This window comes from Delphinapterus leucas, chromosome 7, assembly GCF_059928025.1.
Source record: "Delphinapterus leucas isolate spDelLeu-1000000601 "Yukka" chromosome 7, BTC_Dleu_Yukka2, whole genome shotgun sequence".
Taxonomy (NCBI): Eukaryota; Metazoa; Chordata; class Mammalia; order Artiodactyla; family Monodontidae; genus Delphinapterus; species Delphinapterus leucas.
Genome location: NC_143135.1, coordinates 62,967,442 through 62,983,486, shown reverse-complemented (window position 1 = coordinate 62,983,486; position 16,045 = coordinate 62,967,442). Strand labels below are relative to the sequence as shown.

Here is a 16,045-nt window from a genome sequence, read left to right as displayed (position 1 = left end):
CTAACTATACACTGTTTACAAGAGATACATAGATTTATCTCAAAGTAAAAATACAGGAAAAATATAGCATGTGAACACTGGAGAGTAAGAACCCTGGAGAAGCTACATAAATTTTAGACAAAGTAGACTTCAAGACAGAAGCATTACCATAATAAAGGGTATTTCATATTGATGAAAGGGGCAATTCATTTTCAATCTTAGACACTCATAAAACAGAGGAAGAGAGAACAACTGTTATGTTTCTTTTCTTTTTCTTGCCTCACTGCACCCTTACTACTTCTATCCAACATGATGCTCAAAGGTCTGGGCAATGCAATAAGGCAATAAAAGGAAATAAAAGACATAAAATTTGGCAAAAAATTGGAAAGAAAGTCTTTCCAATTTATGAAAGTCTTTTTCATAGATGTTATGATCATCTATATAGAAAATTCTAGGGTGCAACTAGAACTATTAATAAGGGAGTTTAGCAAGATATTCAATGTGTTACCCTTTCCTTCATCCTTCAGGATACAAAGTCAATATACAAAAATCAATTGTATGACAACACCAAATGCTAGCAAAATATTTAATTTCTCTGACATCCAGTCTCTTGAAAACCAGAAGCTAATAATAAAGATTAAATAGATAATACACATGAAAGCCTAGTACAATGCATTGCATGAGCAGATATTCAATGTTACCCTTTCCTTCATCCTTCAAACATTATAAAATCTTCCTAATTGGCTGCTCTGGCTCTAATCTCAACAAGATTCTCCAACCCATCCTAGACAATGATTTTACTAAAACATCATTTTTTAAAATATCATTCTCTTGCTCAAACATTTGCCTACCAGAAAAAAAAGTAAACCCCCCATAGCATAACCAGCACACAACAGCTCCACTTTACCTTTAAACCTTACCCCTTGCCCCACATGTCCCAAATAGAAGTCTATCAAGCTACCTTTAAAAGTCTCCTCCTCACTGTCACTTGAAGGTGCAGTGTATACTATTACTTTCATGACTGATGATTTCCAAATGCAATTCCCACCCTCCCACTTCCATCCCATCCAAACCTATTCATGCTTCAGGTTCATGCTCCAGTCTAATCTTCTATAGAGCCACTTTCAATTATCTCAGCTCAGTAACCTGCTTCCTTTGAATACTGTCTTGGAGTGATCTTAATATTCATACACAGATACAGAGACCCTAAATGAAAGCAGTCATCAATTTGAAATGTATGTGCTAAGAATGAAGTTGATATACAACAAAGTCTTTACATAAGCAAGTACTTTTTTCTTCTGTAACTTGTTTAATGGAAATGTCTACAGTAATTTCTAGTATATTTCCCAAGCATTCACAATGTAAACAGACAACTTAAAAATCATGATATAGCAAAAGACATATAGTTACCCACTTTTTAAAATATAAGTTCCATACAAACAAATTTTAATTTTGTTAATATTCCCTTTTATGTGCTAATTTGAGTTTGCATACAATTTCTGTAAAGCAAAGAATCTCTTTATATAATACTCCCAGTATTTCATGATTTTTACTATGTTTTTGATTAAATGTCTCTTCCGCACTAAACACCAAGCACAGCATCTAAAGATAAAAATTGCAAGAGACTCATTTAAACTTCCCCAAGTCTCTAACCACCAAACTGTATCTAAGCTTGTGCCTTTTATTTATTTACTTTTTTTTAGGATTTCTAGATCCCATGGAGGGAGGAAGGAAGAAGGGAAGTTTCTTCTTGTTTCTTAACATCAAACCCTCCCTTCTATATTTTCAAGTTTAGTCCCATCCTAATTCTCAACCATCACCCCAGATTGTTCCATCATCAGCCGAAAAGTATATGCATCGTATAACTCCTTTTCAAACCCAAAAGCTACAAAGAATCTTCTCTCAAACAAAATAAAACTCACAGTAACTTGTTTTAAGATGTCCTACCAACTGCAATTCTCTCAAGAGAGCAGTCCTGACCCTCTCTGACCAAAACCTTTCTGCGCAAAATTAAGAAATCTGTTCATCAACCAGCAGAGAACCAAACACTGCCAAAGTTTAACATGAAATTTGCTTCACTTCAACTAACCGTCTACCCTCCCTACTCCCATAAAATTCTTCTAGATTTCTTACTTAATAAATTCTCAGTTCAATCACAACTGCCTAAAGTTACTTCAGCAAGTCTCTCTTCCACCCTGATGTGCTAGTTAGCTAGGTTTGCTCAATGTAATAAAACTTATAAAGAGCATCTCAAAGGTTCAAAAATATAAATCCATTACAAGTCCACCTATTCTTATATTTCAATAATACAAAATTCCCTAATATGAATAAAAAGTCTAATCTTCTCTGTATAAATTAAGAATTCTAATACTGTAAACATCCGAAAAGCGCATTTTCCAAACACACTAGGAAAGAACCACCCAAAACATTTTAACAGCATTTTATCATTTGTTTAATGTTGATAATCAATAAGTCTCTAAATATTTTAAGCTGTTTTTCCTTTAATAAAGCATTGTGCTTTACTCATTAAAAATACTGCCTTGAAATTGCATTTTGTTTTCATAGATAAAAGCTATCAAAAGCCATGTTATAATGGAAATGATGAGAAATAATTTATTTTTTAAAGGCAGGAGAATAAAAGAATTACTTTTATCATAATGGAAATAAATCCATTTTCCCATAATGGATCAAGTATTACTCTGGGACTGGATTTTGGACTGTTTTAGTTAACTCCACAGAAAATATGTCACTGAGTAATTATTATTGTTAAAGTTTTGGTTAGAGCAACTGTATTAACTCATTTTTGATTGCTGAATTTTCTCCAGATTGGATGAGATAACACAATAAGGAAATGTCTGGGTTTTTATGATCTCAGAATGTTATGCCCACTGCCCCCAACCTTTTGGGTGTCACAGAGAAAAGGGAAAAGACAGCCAAAGGCAGTGCAAAAATGACAGAAGAAAGCACTTTTCACTATTTCCAAGGCATCTCCTTCACGGAATATAGTGATGATCATAAATGAAAAAGAGATGTTGCACTCCTTTCCCTACTCAAAATGTTGGCAAAGCTAGAGCAAAGAGAAGAGAAGGTAAGGTAAGGTAAGGACAATTAAATTGACAATTTAATTAGTATGTCTCCAAAAACAACCAGTGGGTCCTGGTATACTAGATGGTGGCCAATATTAACCTTAATCAATGCATATGAGTCTGGGTACAAAATAAGCCTGCACTGTCCAACTATGCAAAGGTTAATAGTTGGCTGGCTACTAGCCTATTGCTATACAAACAAAACCCACCACTTTATGTTTAAGGCATTGCTATCGTGTTCCAAAGGTTCCTCACACCCAAACCAAAAATCTCTCTCTCTTGTCCCAAGTTAGTTGCTCCTCCGCCTATATCGCTTATTACTATTAATATCTACCAGTATCCATTTAATTTTCTAGCATGCTTTCCAACTAGTAATTTGATTAAAAAACTGTATAACAGTATCTATTTCCATTTCTCTTTCATTTTTAAATCAATATATATTCATATAAACATCTATACATTACTTTCTCTTTTCAACAAATGGTGTTGGAACAGTTTGATATCCACTTGCAAAAAAAAAAAATTCGAACTTCAACCCATACCTCGCACTAAATACGAAAATTCATTCAAATTGGATCCCAGATACAAATGTAAAATCTAAAACTAAAACCATCTAGGAGAACACTTTTGTAACCTTGCGTTAGGCAAAGATTTCTTAGACACAACACTAAAAGCATAATCCAGAGAAGAACAAACTGAAAAACTGAACTTCACTGAAATTAAAAACATGCTCTAAGTAAATCAACTATACTTCAATAAAATAATTTTTAAAAAGATGCAAGGGAACAAATCAATAAACAAGATGTCTGCAGAAAAACAAAACAAAAAAACACACAAAAACATATGCTCTATAAAAGACATAAAGAGAAAAGACAATCCAAAAACTAGAAAAACATGTCAAATCACATATCTTATAAATAACTTGTATCAAGAATACATAGAGGGCTTCCCTGGTGGCGCAGTGGTTGAGAGTCCGCCTGCCGATGCAGGGGACACAGGTTCGTGCCCCGGTCTGGGAAGATCCCACATGCCGCGGAGCGGCTAGGCCCCTGAGCCATGGCCGCTAAGCCTGCATGTCCAGAGCCTGTGCTCCGCAACGGAAGAGGCCACAACAGTGAGAGGCCCACGTACTGCAAAAAACAAAATACATAGAGAACTCTCAAAACTCAGTAAGCAGGAACTTCCCTGGTGGCACAGTGGTTAAGAATCTGCTTACCAATGCAGGGAACACAGGTTCAATCCCTGGTCCAGGAAGATCCCACACGCCATGGAGCAACTGAGCCCATGTGCCACAACTACCGAGCCTGTGCTCTAGAACCTGCAAGCCACAACTACTAAAGCCCGTGTGCCCTGGAGCCCGTGTGCTGCAACTACTGAAGCCCACATGTTCTAGGGCCCATGTGCCGCAACTACTGAGCCCGCAGGCCTAGAGCCCGTGCTCCACAATGAGAAGCCACCGCAATGAGAAGCTTGTGCACCACAACGAAGAGTAGCCCCGGCTTGCAGCAACTAGACAAAGCCCGCGAGCAGCAACAAAGACCTAGCACAGCCAAAAAAATAAAATAAAATAATAAACTCAAGAAAACGCAATTTAAAGAAAACAGCAAAAGATTTGAATAAACACTTCACCAAGGAAGATACAGAGAAAGCAAATAAGCACTTCAAAAAATAAAATGCTCAGTATCATTAGTCATTAGGGAAATGCAAATTTAAAACCTAATGGGATACCACTATACATCTATTAGAACATGTAAAACTGACCATGCGTTGACAAGGACAGGGAGGAAGTGGAACTTTCATATACTGCAGACTGAAATGTAAAATGGAACCACCACGTTGCAAAATAGTTTGGCAGTTTCTTAAAAAGTTTAACACAGAAGTACCAGCCATTCCACTCTCAAATATTTATCTAAGATAAATGAAACCATATGTCCATACAGACTTATATACAAATGTTCACAGCGGCTTTATTTTTATGAGCTCAAAACTGAAACAATCCAAATGTCCATCAACAGGTGAATGGATACACAAATGATGGTATACCACACAACTACCCAACAATAAATAGGAATGAATTACTATTGTAGTGAGTCATACTACAACATGGATGACTGTAAAAGTAATCATGCTGAGTTAAAGAAAACCCTAGAAAATGCAAACTATTTTATAGTGACAGAAAGCAGATCAGTAGTTTCCTGGGGTGGAGGAAGAGATAGGAGAGGGGATTACAAAGGAGCACTAGGAAACTTTTAGGGATGATGGATATGTTCATTACCTTGATTGCGGTAATGGTTTTACAGATGTATACATATACCAAAATTTACCAAACTGTATACTTTAAATATATGCAGATTACTGTATGTAAATTATAACTCAATAAAGCTATTAAAATTGTTAGTCACAAAAAAATCTTAATTTTCTCTGTTCTTTGGGGGATTTCTTTAGAAAGAATAAAAGTCATGAAATACCAATATCTGCCTAAAAGAGAAACTGAAAAATTAAAATTAGGTCCAATGGATTCTGATGATACACAAATGGTTAGAACACGTCAAATATAAATAAATACACACACACATCAATGATCTAATTCTTTAAAAAAAACCTTATTACTTCCAGAGTACGTTAGGGTATCAACTCATTTTTTTGAACACTGATATATTAACAATCAAGCATTTATCCTGCCTTATAATGACGCTACCCATAGCAAATGTCTCTTTACAGCTAATAAATGACAATTAGAATATTATCATTTTGAATTAGCGAATCTAAGCATTGCATATAAATGGCTGCTAATTTCCCAAAGAGATAACTATATGTGTGTGTGTGTATACATATATATAAAATACACTTCCTGATCAAAGAACACACCATTGCCTATAATAAACTTGCCAAAAAAAATTTAAAATGCATTCGAATGAAATCTGATCAAACCTCTAAATCCAGATAATTTACTGGAAATACCGACAGAATACATTAAATCTTTGATTTTTATAAAAGATACTTGAGAGATCTATCAACCAATTAATTGCAATGTAGGGACTTTACTATTCAGGTGCTGACTGAAAATATTTTAAAACTTTAAAATACATAAACATTAAGACTTCTGAGACCACTGGAAATCTGAACACTGATTAAATGTTCAATCCGATATTAAGAAATTATTTGTTTTTAAGTGTTCAGGTGTACAACAAAGTGATTCGGTTATGAGTTGGTCATTTTTGAAGCTGCGTGATGACTAGAGAAGGGTTCAATATTCCATTTGGTCTGCTTTTGTACATCTTGAATTTTCTATAATGAAGTTTTTAAAAATAAAGCTATCTTATTAAATTCACTTTTTAACTTGTATATGTACAAAGATATAAAAATCCAAAATAAATAAAACTGGCTTAGGCCAAATTTCCTCTTTCATATTGTCCTTGTCCTTTTTGATAAGGTTATATTAGCTTCAAAATCTAAACTTAGGGTAACTCTGCCTCTTTCCCTATTCTCTGACACTTTATATGAGATATGAACAATCTGTTTCATAAAGGTATAGTGGAAATTTGTAAACCATCTGGGTCTAATAGTTGTATGTGAAAGGGAGAGGTTTTTTTTTTTTTAATTGGAGTAAAACTGCTTTACAATGTTGTGTTTGTTTCTGCTGTACAATGAAGTGAATCAGCTATATGTATATGTATATCCCCTCCCTCTTGGATCTCCCTCCCAAGCCCCCCAATCCCACCCATCTAGGTCATCACAGAGCACACGCTGAGCTCCCTGTGCTATACGGCAGGTTCCCACTAGCTATCTATTTTACACATGGTAGTGTATTTATGTCAAACCTAGTCTCCCAATTCGTCCCACTCTCCCCTTTCCCCACTGTGTCCACATGTCCGTTCTCTACGTCTACATCTCTATTCCTGCCCTACAAATAGTTTCATCTGTACCGTTTTTCTAGATTCCACATATATGCATTAATATATATTTGTTTTTCTCTTTCCAGCTTACCTCACTCTATATGACAGACTCTAGGTCCATTCACATCGGGAGAGGTATATTTTTAATTACTCATTTTAATTTCTTTATTGATATTGTATCTATTCATGATTTAAATTTATTTTTTTTAATTTATTTTTTTATTTTTTTTGCGGTACGCGGGCCTCTCACTGTTGTGGTCTCTCCTGTTGCGGAGCACAGGCTCCGGACGCGCAGGCTCAGCAGCCATGGCTCACGGGCCCAGCCGCTCCGCTGCATGTGGGATCTTCCCGGACCGGGGCACGAACCCGTGTCCCCTGCATCAGCAGGCGGACTCTCAACCACTGCGCCACCAGGGAAGCCCTAAATTTACTTGAGTCAGTTTTCTTTAGTATATTTTTCTAGAAAATAGCCAATTTCATCAGTTCCTTTGTTGTTCTCAAATGTATTGGCATAAAACTTCTTGTAAATTTTACTTAGCCTCTACTACAGTTATAGTCATGTCTCCATTTTCACATTTTCAATAACATTGTCTTCTCTTTTTCCTAAATATATCTTTTCAATAGCTCATCATTTTATTAGTCTTTTCAAAGAATCAAATTTTTATTTCATTAAGGCCCTCTATCATTTCTTTGCTTTCTGTCACTAATTTCTATTCTTAGCATTACCATTTTTCATCTACTCTTTGCATTGCTATGTTCAATACTTAACCCACTCATTTCAATCTCTTTTCATATACACACATTTAAGGCTAAGAGTTAATCTCTTTAGTACTACCTTACCTGCATTCAAAAGGTTTGATATGTGATGTTTTATTTTGCTTTGGTTTCTGTGGAAGTTTAATTTCCACGGTCATTTCTTCTATGACCCATTAGTTAAAATATTTTTGAATTTCTAAACATGGCAATGTTTTATCTTTTGATTTGTAATTACACTGCATTGTGGGTTGCATACTGATAATCTTCCATTTGCTACAGCTTGCTTCATGACTTGGCATGTGGTCAAATTTCATAAATGTTCTGTGTACTTAAAAAGTGTGTATGATCTAATTATTAGTTTCAGGGTTCTACAGTGTCCATTAGCTCAAGCTTGTTAATTCTTTATTCAAATTTTCCTTCTTTACTAGTATTTTATTTACTTGATGTATTAATTATCAAGAGGTATATTAAAATATTAACTGTGGGCTTCCCTGGTGGTGCAGTGGTTGAGAGTCCGCCTGCCGATGCAGGGGACACGGGTTCGTGCCCCGGTCCGGGAGGATCCCACATGCCGCGGAGCGGCTGGGCCCGTGAGCCATGGCCGCTGAGCCTGCGCATCCGGAGCCTGTGCTCCGCAACAGGAGAGGCCACAACAGTGAGAGGCCCGCGTATCGCAAAAAAAAAAAAATATTGATTGTAAGGTTGTCCACTTATCATTGTAAAGTCAATTTTTTTATATATTTGAAGTTATGTTTTATATACACACAAATTCATGACATTCACTTTTTCCGAGAAATATTTAAGTCTTCCTAGTGAATGATTTCATTCCTAGTGAATGAACCTCTTAATCCTTGATAATGCTTTTGCCTTAGTCCCATTTTTCTAAAACACACCTATGACAGCTTTTTGGGGGGTTCCTTGTGTTAGACATGTTACTGATAAACATCACTATAATTATTAGTTTGCTGCCTTTAAAAAACAAAATCCCATCCTGGAGTCTCCATGCCTTCTCTGGTAAGTTTAGTCGGTTTAGATTTATTTTGATAACTGATATATGTGAAATTATTTCTACCATCTCATTTTGTTTTTCACATACCATGTATTTTTCCGTCTTTTTCTTTCTTTTTTTTTAAGTTTTCCTTAAAATTTTAACAGGATTACTTGAAAGTAGAATCAATTTTATTACTCTTTCTAAACCACAGGACCTCAGAAAGCTTACTCAGATCACTACCCCTCCTGTCATATGCACTGTTTTCCAGTACAGTATTTAATTCTTGTGCATTTATTTGTTGTATTGTTTTATGTAATCAGGTTGTCCTGATTTGTCTATATGTTTACCAATTTCTTTGCTAACTTTGAGTCTGGCATACCCTTCTACATTCAGGGATTCAGTTCCTTCCTATTAAAGTACAACTACCTTCAGTAGTTCTTTCAGTAATGGTCTATTAGTAGTAAACTCTACATCTCCACATGAAAACACATTTATTCCTCCTTCACTTTACAGTGATAGCTTTGAGGGTTATTTTATTTTTCCTTGGCACTTTGAAGATACTCATCTACTGACTTTTGACCTCTATTCATGCTGTTGATAAATATGCTAAACTGACTCATTGCTGTTCAGTTATTAATGACTTGTCTTCTCTCTCTGGTGTCTTTATTACTTTCTCTTTATATTTAACTTCATTAAAGTGTATTGAGTTGTCCACATTTTTTTTCTACTTATTTTTTCTATTTAGGCGCAGCTACAGAAAAGAGAAAAGGTGATTTGATAATGACTGTTTTCTTAATTCTCCCAAAGACTATTCAGAACTAATACCATGCTATATGTACAAGTATTAATTCATTACATACAGTGGATGCCCTAGGACAATGATTCTCAAACTTCAGAAGGCAACAAAAACACCTAGGGAACCTATTTAAATACTTGGATTCCATCCAAGTTTTCTGATTCAGTAGGTCTGGGGTCCTACCACAAATTTGCATTTCTAACAAGTTTCCAGGTAATGCTGATGCTGCTGGTCAGGGGCTCATGCTTTAAGAACCACTGCCTTAGGATTAGGGATAATTATCTCAGGGAACCCCCACTGAGAAGGACTGTAAGAATCTGTCCTGGTTCTTAAATCTAGAGATTAGTATTTATCATCAATTTCAACAATTTTTAGCTTTAAATATTACTCTTTCCCATTTCTTCTTGTAGAATTCCAACTACATAAATAACAGCAGCTAACAGTTCATCATCTGGCCAGAACTGCTCCAGTTCATTCTTCACAGTCCTCAGGATAAAAATTAAATTTGATCATATCATTCCCTTACTTGAAATTGTTCACTGGCTCCTCTATACATACAGGGACAGTTCTTTACGGGGAGGGACACATGGATGGGCTTCAGAGTACATGCCAATTTTTTAGTATTTACATTATGTTTATATTATATTACACATACTTTTTATGACACTATCAAATAGGTCTGTGATCTAAGCATGTTAAAAATTGCTAGCCTATTAAATTCAAATGAGTCAGTGTGATACATAAGCTTTTCAGCTTTTCATGATACGTGCCTGCCTATCCTATACACCATACCTTGTGCCGTTCTGAGCATACCACGATTTCAAACTTTCATCATTATACCCATATTACCTCTACCTAGAAAAGAATGCCCAATAGGCCTCTCACAGGCCTGACAAACTCCTACTTATCTTCTCAAAAGGTCCAATATCATCTCCTCCCAGAAAATTTCCCCAACCTACTTAAGAGTTAATTGTCCCTTACCTAGTCTCTCTCAGCACTTTTGTACAAACATCCGCTATTACTTTTCACCCTTCTAAATACTGGTCCATAGAACTATCTTCCTTTGTAAGAATATGAGTGATCTCAGGCAAGAACTTAATCATTATAGTAGATACTAAAATGTTTGTTAAATATATAAACATGTTATCTAAATATAACTTTGCCTTGGACTTTACAGACTATTTCCAGGAGAACACATATTTATAATCTAAGACTTTTCATGTCTGCTTTTATCTAGACTTTCAAAGGAACCAGATATTCAATGGGAGTAAATGCTACCTAGTATCATTCTCAATTTCTAAACAAAATACCTCAAGCATCAAAGCAAGGACTGTCCCTGTAAGATCTAACACCTGCAATGTCAATACAACAAACAGAAGAACACTGAAGGGGTAATCAAATCTAAGAGCTCAAAAGATCTTCGTAGAAAAAAAGGACTCTCATTGTATTTCCTATACAAGTCTCCTTGGTTTATCTGTTTATTTAAACACTGATGTGCATATTACAAATTATGAGAAGATTCCTCTCATTTTTATTAAAACACCCACTAATTCAGAAAAATCCCTTTACAAAGGTATACAGCATACAAAGAAAACCACAGTGAGTGGTTCTCTCCAGAGGCAGAGGATGGATGGGAGTGTAAGTGTAAGGTCTCTTCACTTACCATTTTTCAAATGTGTCAGTACCATTTGATTTTTTTTTTTTTCCGGCCGTGCCATGCTCACAGCATGCAGGATCTTAGTTCCCTGACCAGGGATGGAACCTGTGCCCTCTGCAGTGGAAGCATGGAGTCTTAACTACTGGACTGCCAGGGAAGTCCCTGATTTTTCTTTTTTTTAAATAATGTTACATATTACTTCAGCAATCAGAAAAATATAATGAAAAGTAAAAAAAGCCACATTCTGTGTTATGCTATTTAAGAAAAAAGTTTAATTATGAAACTGTTTTAATATATTATTCTTACCAGATTTAAGACCTGAAATTTTGAAGATGGCACTTGGTTTCCCATTTGTGACAAATCCTAGGAGTTGCCATACTGGCATTCCATTTGAATCAGGATAGGAAAAGTAGACAGATCCTCCCATTCCCTCAGGAAATGGGACTGTTCCCAGCATAAAAACCACAACATGGTTGATATTTTCATAATCAGGCAAGTCAAAAACAAACTTATCCTCTGCCACTTGCTGTGCAGCTGTTTGCACCTAGAATATAAGAAACTCGCCTTAGTGAAATGGTTTGGTAAGTTTCTATAGCCCTTTTAGTATTGCTGTAAGCTCTGTTACCAAATATAGTCAATTATAGTCATTATATCAAGTATAACATTGGATCAATCTGATACTCTAATTATGGAATTACCAAATACACCAAAAAGAGTGCTTATTTTAATAGAAAAATCTAAAAATATACATTCAGCCTTAAAATGACTTAATGAATGTAATCTTTCAAAAACAAAACTAAATTATTTCAGAAGTGCCCTGAAAGGATTTTACTTACATAAATAAATCACTACGGTTTCAGAATGTTATAAAAATGAAAGGTTGTTCAAAACACCATGCCACCAAAGCTTTATCTTCTAGTTTGAAGGTAAAGAACCTCGGGTAATTAAAATGGGTAAGCAGTTCAGAAGTTATTACAGTCAATCCTCATTATTTGCAGGTTCATTATTTGTCATTTTGCCTACTCACTGAAAAATATTTGTAACCCCCAAATTATTAAACCCTCCAGTTTAAATACAGAGAATAAAACAAAGGAAGGAAGAACATAAATATAAACCAAAATGCCTATTAGTATTAAATTCAATTTTACCAGTTTTTGGCATGCATAATCTTAAAAGGCACTTAAAATCATGGTATCTACAAGTCTTGAAATAATCATCAGGTAAAATAAATATTTCTTAAATGTCAACTCTGTCAAAGGCACCAGACATTCTGTTAATCTGTATTATGACACTCTAATCCTCGACCTTAGGAAAAAGGGTACATCTTTTACTGAGTCCATAACTTTAGATTTGGTGAATTTTTCTAGTCAAAGAATAATGTAGTTAAACGTTGAGGCATCGCTAGGTCTATTTGCCCTTCATTTTGATTAACATGTTCAAATACTCCAGAATTAAAAAGTCAAACACCGTCAAAGAAAATCTTGTCATGAAGGAACCCCTACTGTATATCCATTATGTAGGTTAGGTGTTAGGTAAATAGACACAGGCACTGCTATAACTAAATTCCTTCCAAATTAGTAGACAACATGGATTCCATAGGGCCTTTCTATTCTTTAGAAAAACACACACATTTTAAATGTTATTCGTTAACGAAATTCGTCCCACACTCAATCCCAGGCTGGTCCTTTCATTTTTCCTATCCGGAGCAGAAGCAATACAAAGTTATCCCACCAGTATTATCAATTACCACCATCACCAAAAGGGGCCTCCCAGTCATTCAAGGGACAGACAATAAATCTTCTGAGGATAGCCATCTCCAATTTATCTCTGTGGTTCCTTAGAACTGTGTACACACTACATTATCAAAAATTGATGAAAAAATTCAACAAAGGGGCTGCAACATTTAATAAAGCAGGGAGAAAAAAATAAAGAGAAAGAATTCTAGGTGAAAGGAATCAGGTCTGAAATGTATTTCTGAGTGGCTTCTACGGAGGCAAGCAAGATTCACCCTCCAGATTCTTCCGGAACAATCCCAGGTACTTAACTCATTTACCTAACAATTCATCAAGGAAGGTAATCTCTTTTTACCAATAAGGAAATTCACTGCTCACCTCCTTCTGGGGTCATCACAGATATCGCTCACGCTTTAAGTTTCGGGCGTTTCTATCAGCCCATTTCCAATTACGTTAAGCATATTTTTATTAGGGCCCTTCCAAAAGGACCCAGCAGTTATACTTTGCCCGAGTACCTTCATCTTCGACAAACAGGACGCTACAGACTAGATTCAAACACCACATTTACCTCGAACTCACTTTATGAGCTCAGGCGAGTATTTATACTACCAACTGAGCTTTAGTTCCTCAACTGCAAAATGAGAATGAGAACCACCATCTCACGAGTTACGGTTAAGTGTGCAGTGCCAAATAAGCGCTACATAGATGGCTGAGATGACTAGGAACAGACAAAAGGCGTGCATTGCCTAGGATAATGCACACTCGATAAATGGCAGCTAATGGTGTGACTGCTACTCTGAAAAGAGCTGTGGGGAAAGGAGAGCGAACATCCCAGCATCCCACTGCCCACCCTCACACTCTCAGCAGTCAACTAGAGGTGAGGGGGTTTCCCCGCATCCCGCGCACCGACGCACCCTCCCCTTCCCGGGGCCTCGCCCTCGGCGTCCTGCCCCCTCCCTGAGACCACCCGGCCCCATCCTCACCAGTCTCCCCGCCACCAAGCAGCCAAACATGGCGGCGGCGGCTCCGCTCAGCCAGCAAGGACCCGAAGCCGGGGACTAGAAATCCTGGGGCTACTGCCCTAGTCGAGCCCAAGAACCTTCCAGAACGTGGCGGAGGGTGCCTACCCCTCCGCTACATAGCGACTAGGCCAGCGGCAGGAACGCCTTCTGCACCCGCGACCTCTAACCTCGCCTTCCTAACCAGAACGCCTCTCAGGCGACGAGTACTTCCGGGGCTCACACCGCACCGCCCTTAACTAAACGGGAAAGGCGGGCCAGATCCCGTATAAAACTACAAGTCCCAGAGGGGCCTGCGCCGGTTTCCGGGAAGGGAACGCGGAGGATTTGCCTGTTGGGATTGGTAGTCCGTATCCCAAATTTAGAAATCCAGAGCCGGGAGGAAAGGTTTCTCACGTTTGTCTAACATTTTAGAGATTACAGTGCACTTTACAGTCATTTCGCTAGATCCTTACAAAAACTCTAGGAGGTAGGTATCATTATCTGCATTTTGTAGGCGATAAAATTGCCCAGAGTGACCAGCCCCAAATCTTTACACAGCACTCAGGGATGGGGCTTGAATCCAAATCCTGATTCAAATCCAGGGTTCGTTCTGCTACACAGTAGCTGAAAAGTACTGATTTTTAATCAGCTGTTTTGTACTTAATGACAACTTTACTGTAGTTCTTTCCAGCCTCACACCTCCATTTATTTGCCGAAAACAAACAACACTAAGCAAGTTATATAATATCTTCGTGCTTTAATGGCGCCATTTGTAAAATGAGAATAATAATTGTGCCTGTCCCCTAGGGTTGCTGTGAGGCTCAGATGAATTTATAAACAACCACTTAGAACCTGGCAGTACTTAACTAATGGATGTTTAATTGTAAAATGTCTTTTTTTCCCTCTATGCATTTGCAGAAAAGAAGAACTGGCATCAAGTACTGACTGCCAACAGTTCTCATTCTCCCTTTCACAGCTTCAGTTCCCTTTCCTCTTGATAGGAAGGTAAGATATCTCCTCCCTGAAGGTCTCTGCCCAACTTGAAATATCTGAGCTTAGTCCACCAGCCACCAGCAAGTCTGTGCTCCTAACCCCAGGTTATATGTGGAAGATCAGAATGTTGGAACAGTCCTCTGGTCTCCACTCTGGCTCCATAAACTTGGACCACCTATCTTGTCTCAGATACTCCTTTGAGAAAGCCAAAGATGAATAGATAGAAGAGGATCTTCCTACCAATGTCTCCAACTTTCTACCTAAGAAGTCCCAGAATCTTCAAAATAAAAAGGCCACTCATTATGAGACCATTTCATGAGGGGCATACAAACTGCCTGGATTCAGAGCCCATCTCCGTCATTTATTAGCTGTATAATATTAGGCCAGTTACCCTAACACTACCATGCCTCCTTTTCCCCCTCTGTAAAACAGGATAATAATAAGGTTGTAATGAAGGTTATTACATGTAAAGTACTAAGTAGTAGCCAGAATATAGCTTAATAAACTGTTAGCATTTAGCATTATTACTTTTCCTGACTAACTTTTCATGTCTTCATACCCACCTTACTATGAAATAGTAAATAAATATATTGGTCTCTGCCTCATGTACCTGACACAGGGCTCCTGAAACCCCTGTACATTCCCAAGTGATAAGAGCACTAAGAGCATCTTTTGTTCTAATGAGGGGACTCTGGTGGGCTTCTGGGTGGCTCCTAGATGGGGGCTGGTCACCAGAAAGATGAAGCCTGATTAGAAGCTTGGGATTTTCAGCCCCTCCCCACATTCTATAGAGAGGGGAGAGGGGCTAGAGATGGAGTTAATTGATCACGACTACATGAGGAAGCATCCATAAAATCCCAAGAGTATGAGGTCTGGAGAGCTTCCAGGTTGATGAACACATCCACATACCAGAAGGATGATGCACCCCAACTCCACCAGGAGAGAAGCTCCTGCACTCCCAGACCCTGCCTATATATCTGTTCATCTGATTGTTCATCTGTATCCTTTATCATATCCTTTAATAAATTGGTAAACATGTTTCCCTGAGTTCTGTGAGTTGTTCTAGCCAATAATCAAATCTAAGGGGGGGAGGTCATGGGAACCTCCAATTATAGCTGTGTTGGACAGAAGTTGTAGGTAACCTGGGCACTTAACTA

At 37.3% G+C, this 16,045-nt stretch overlaps 1 protein-coding gene across 5 annotated transcripts in view; it reads right to left on the bottom strand.

Annotated features, from left to right (window-relative positions):
- The window catches only part of HIKESHI (heat shock protein nuclear import factor hikeshi), a 41,220-nt gene extending 27,098 nt beyond the window's left edge, over positions 1-14,122 (bottom strand). For 3 of the 5 annotated variants that reach the window (XR_016393872.1, XM_089915380.1, XM_089915381.1), the window contains exon 1: positions 11,468-11,634. Coding sequence is in view for 4 of the 5 variants with exons in the window: in XM_089915380.1 (XP_089771506.1) it covers positions 11,468-11,512 (45 nt within the window). In the remaining variant the exon portion in view is untranslated. Of the gene's footprint in view, positions 1-11,467; positions 11,706-13,877 lie in introns of those variants that run through there. The other 2 variants (XM_089915382.1, XM_022594049.3) reach the window with 2 other exon arrangements.
- Positions 14,123-16,045: the final 1,923 nt, after the last annotated feature.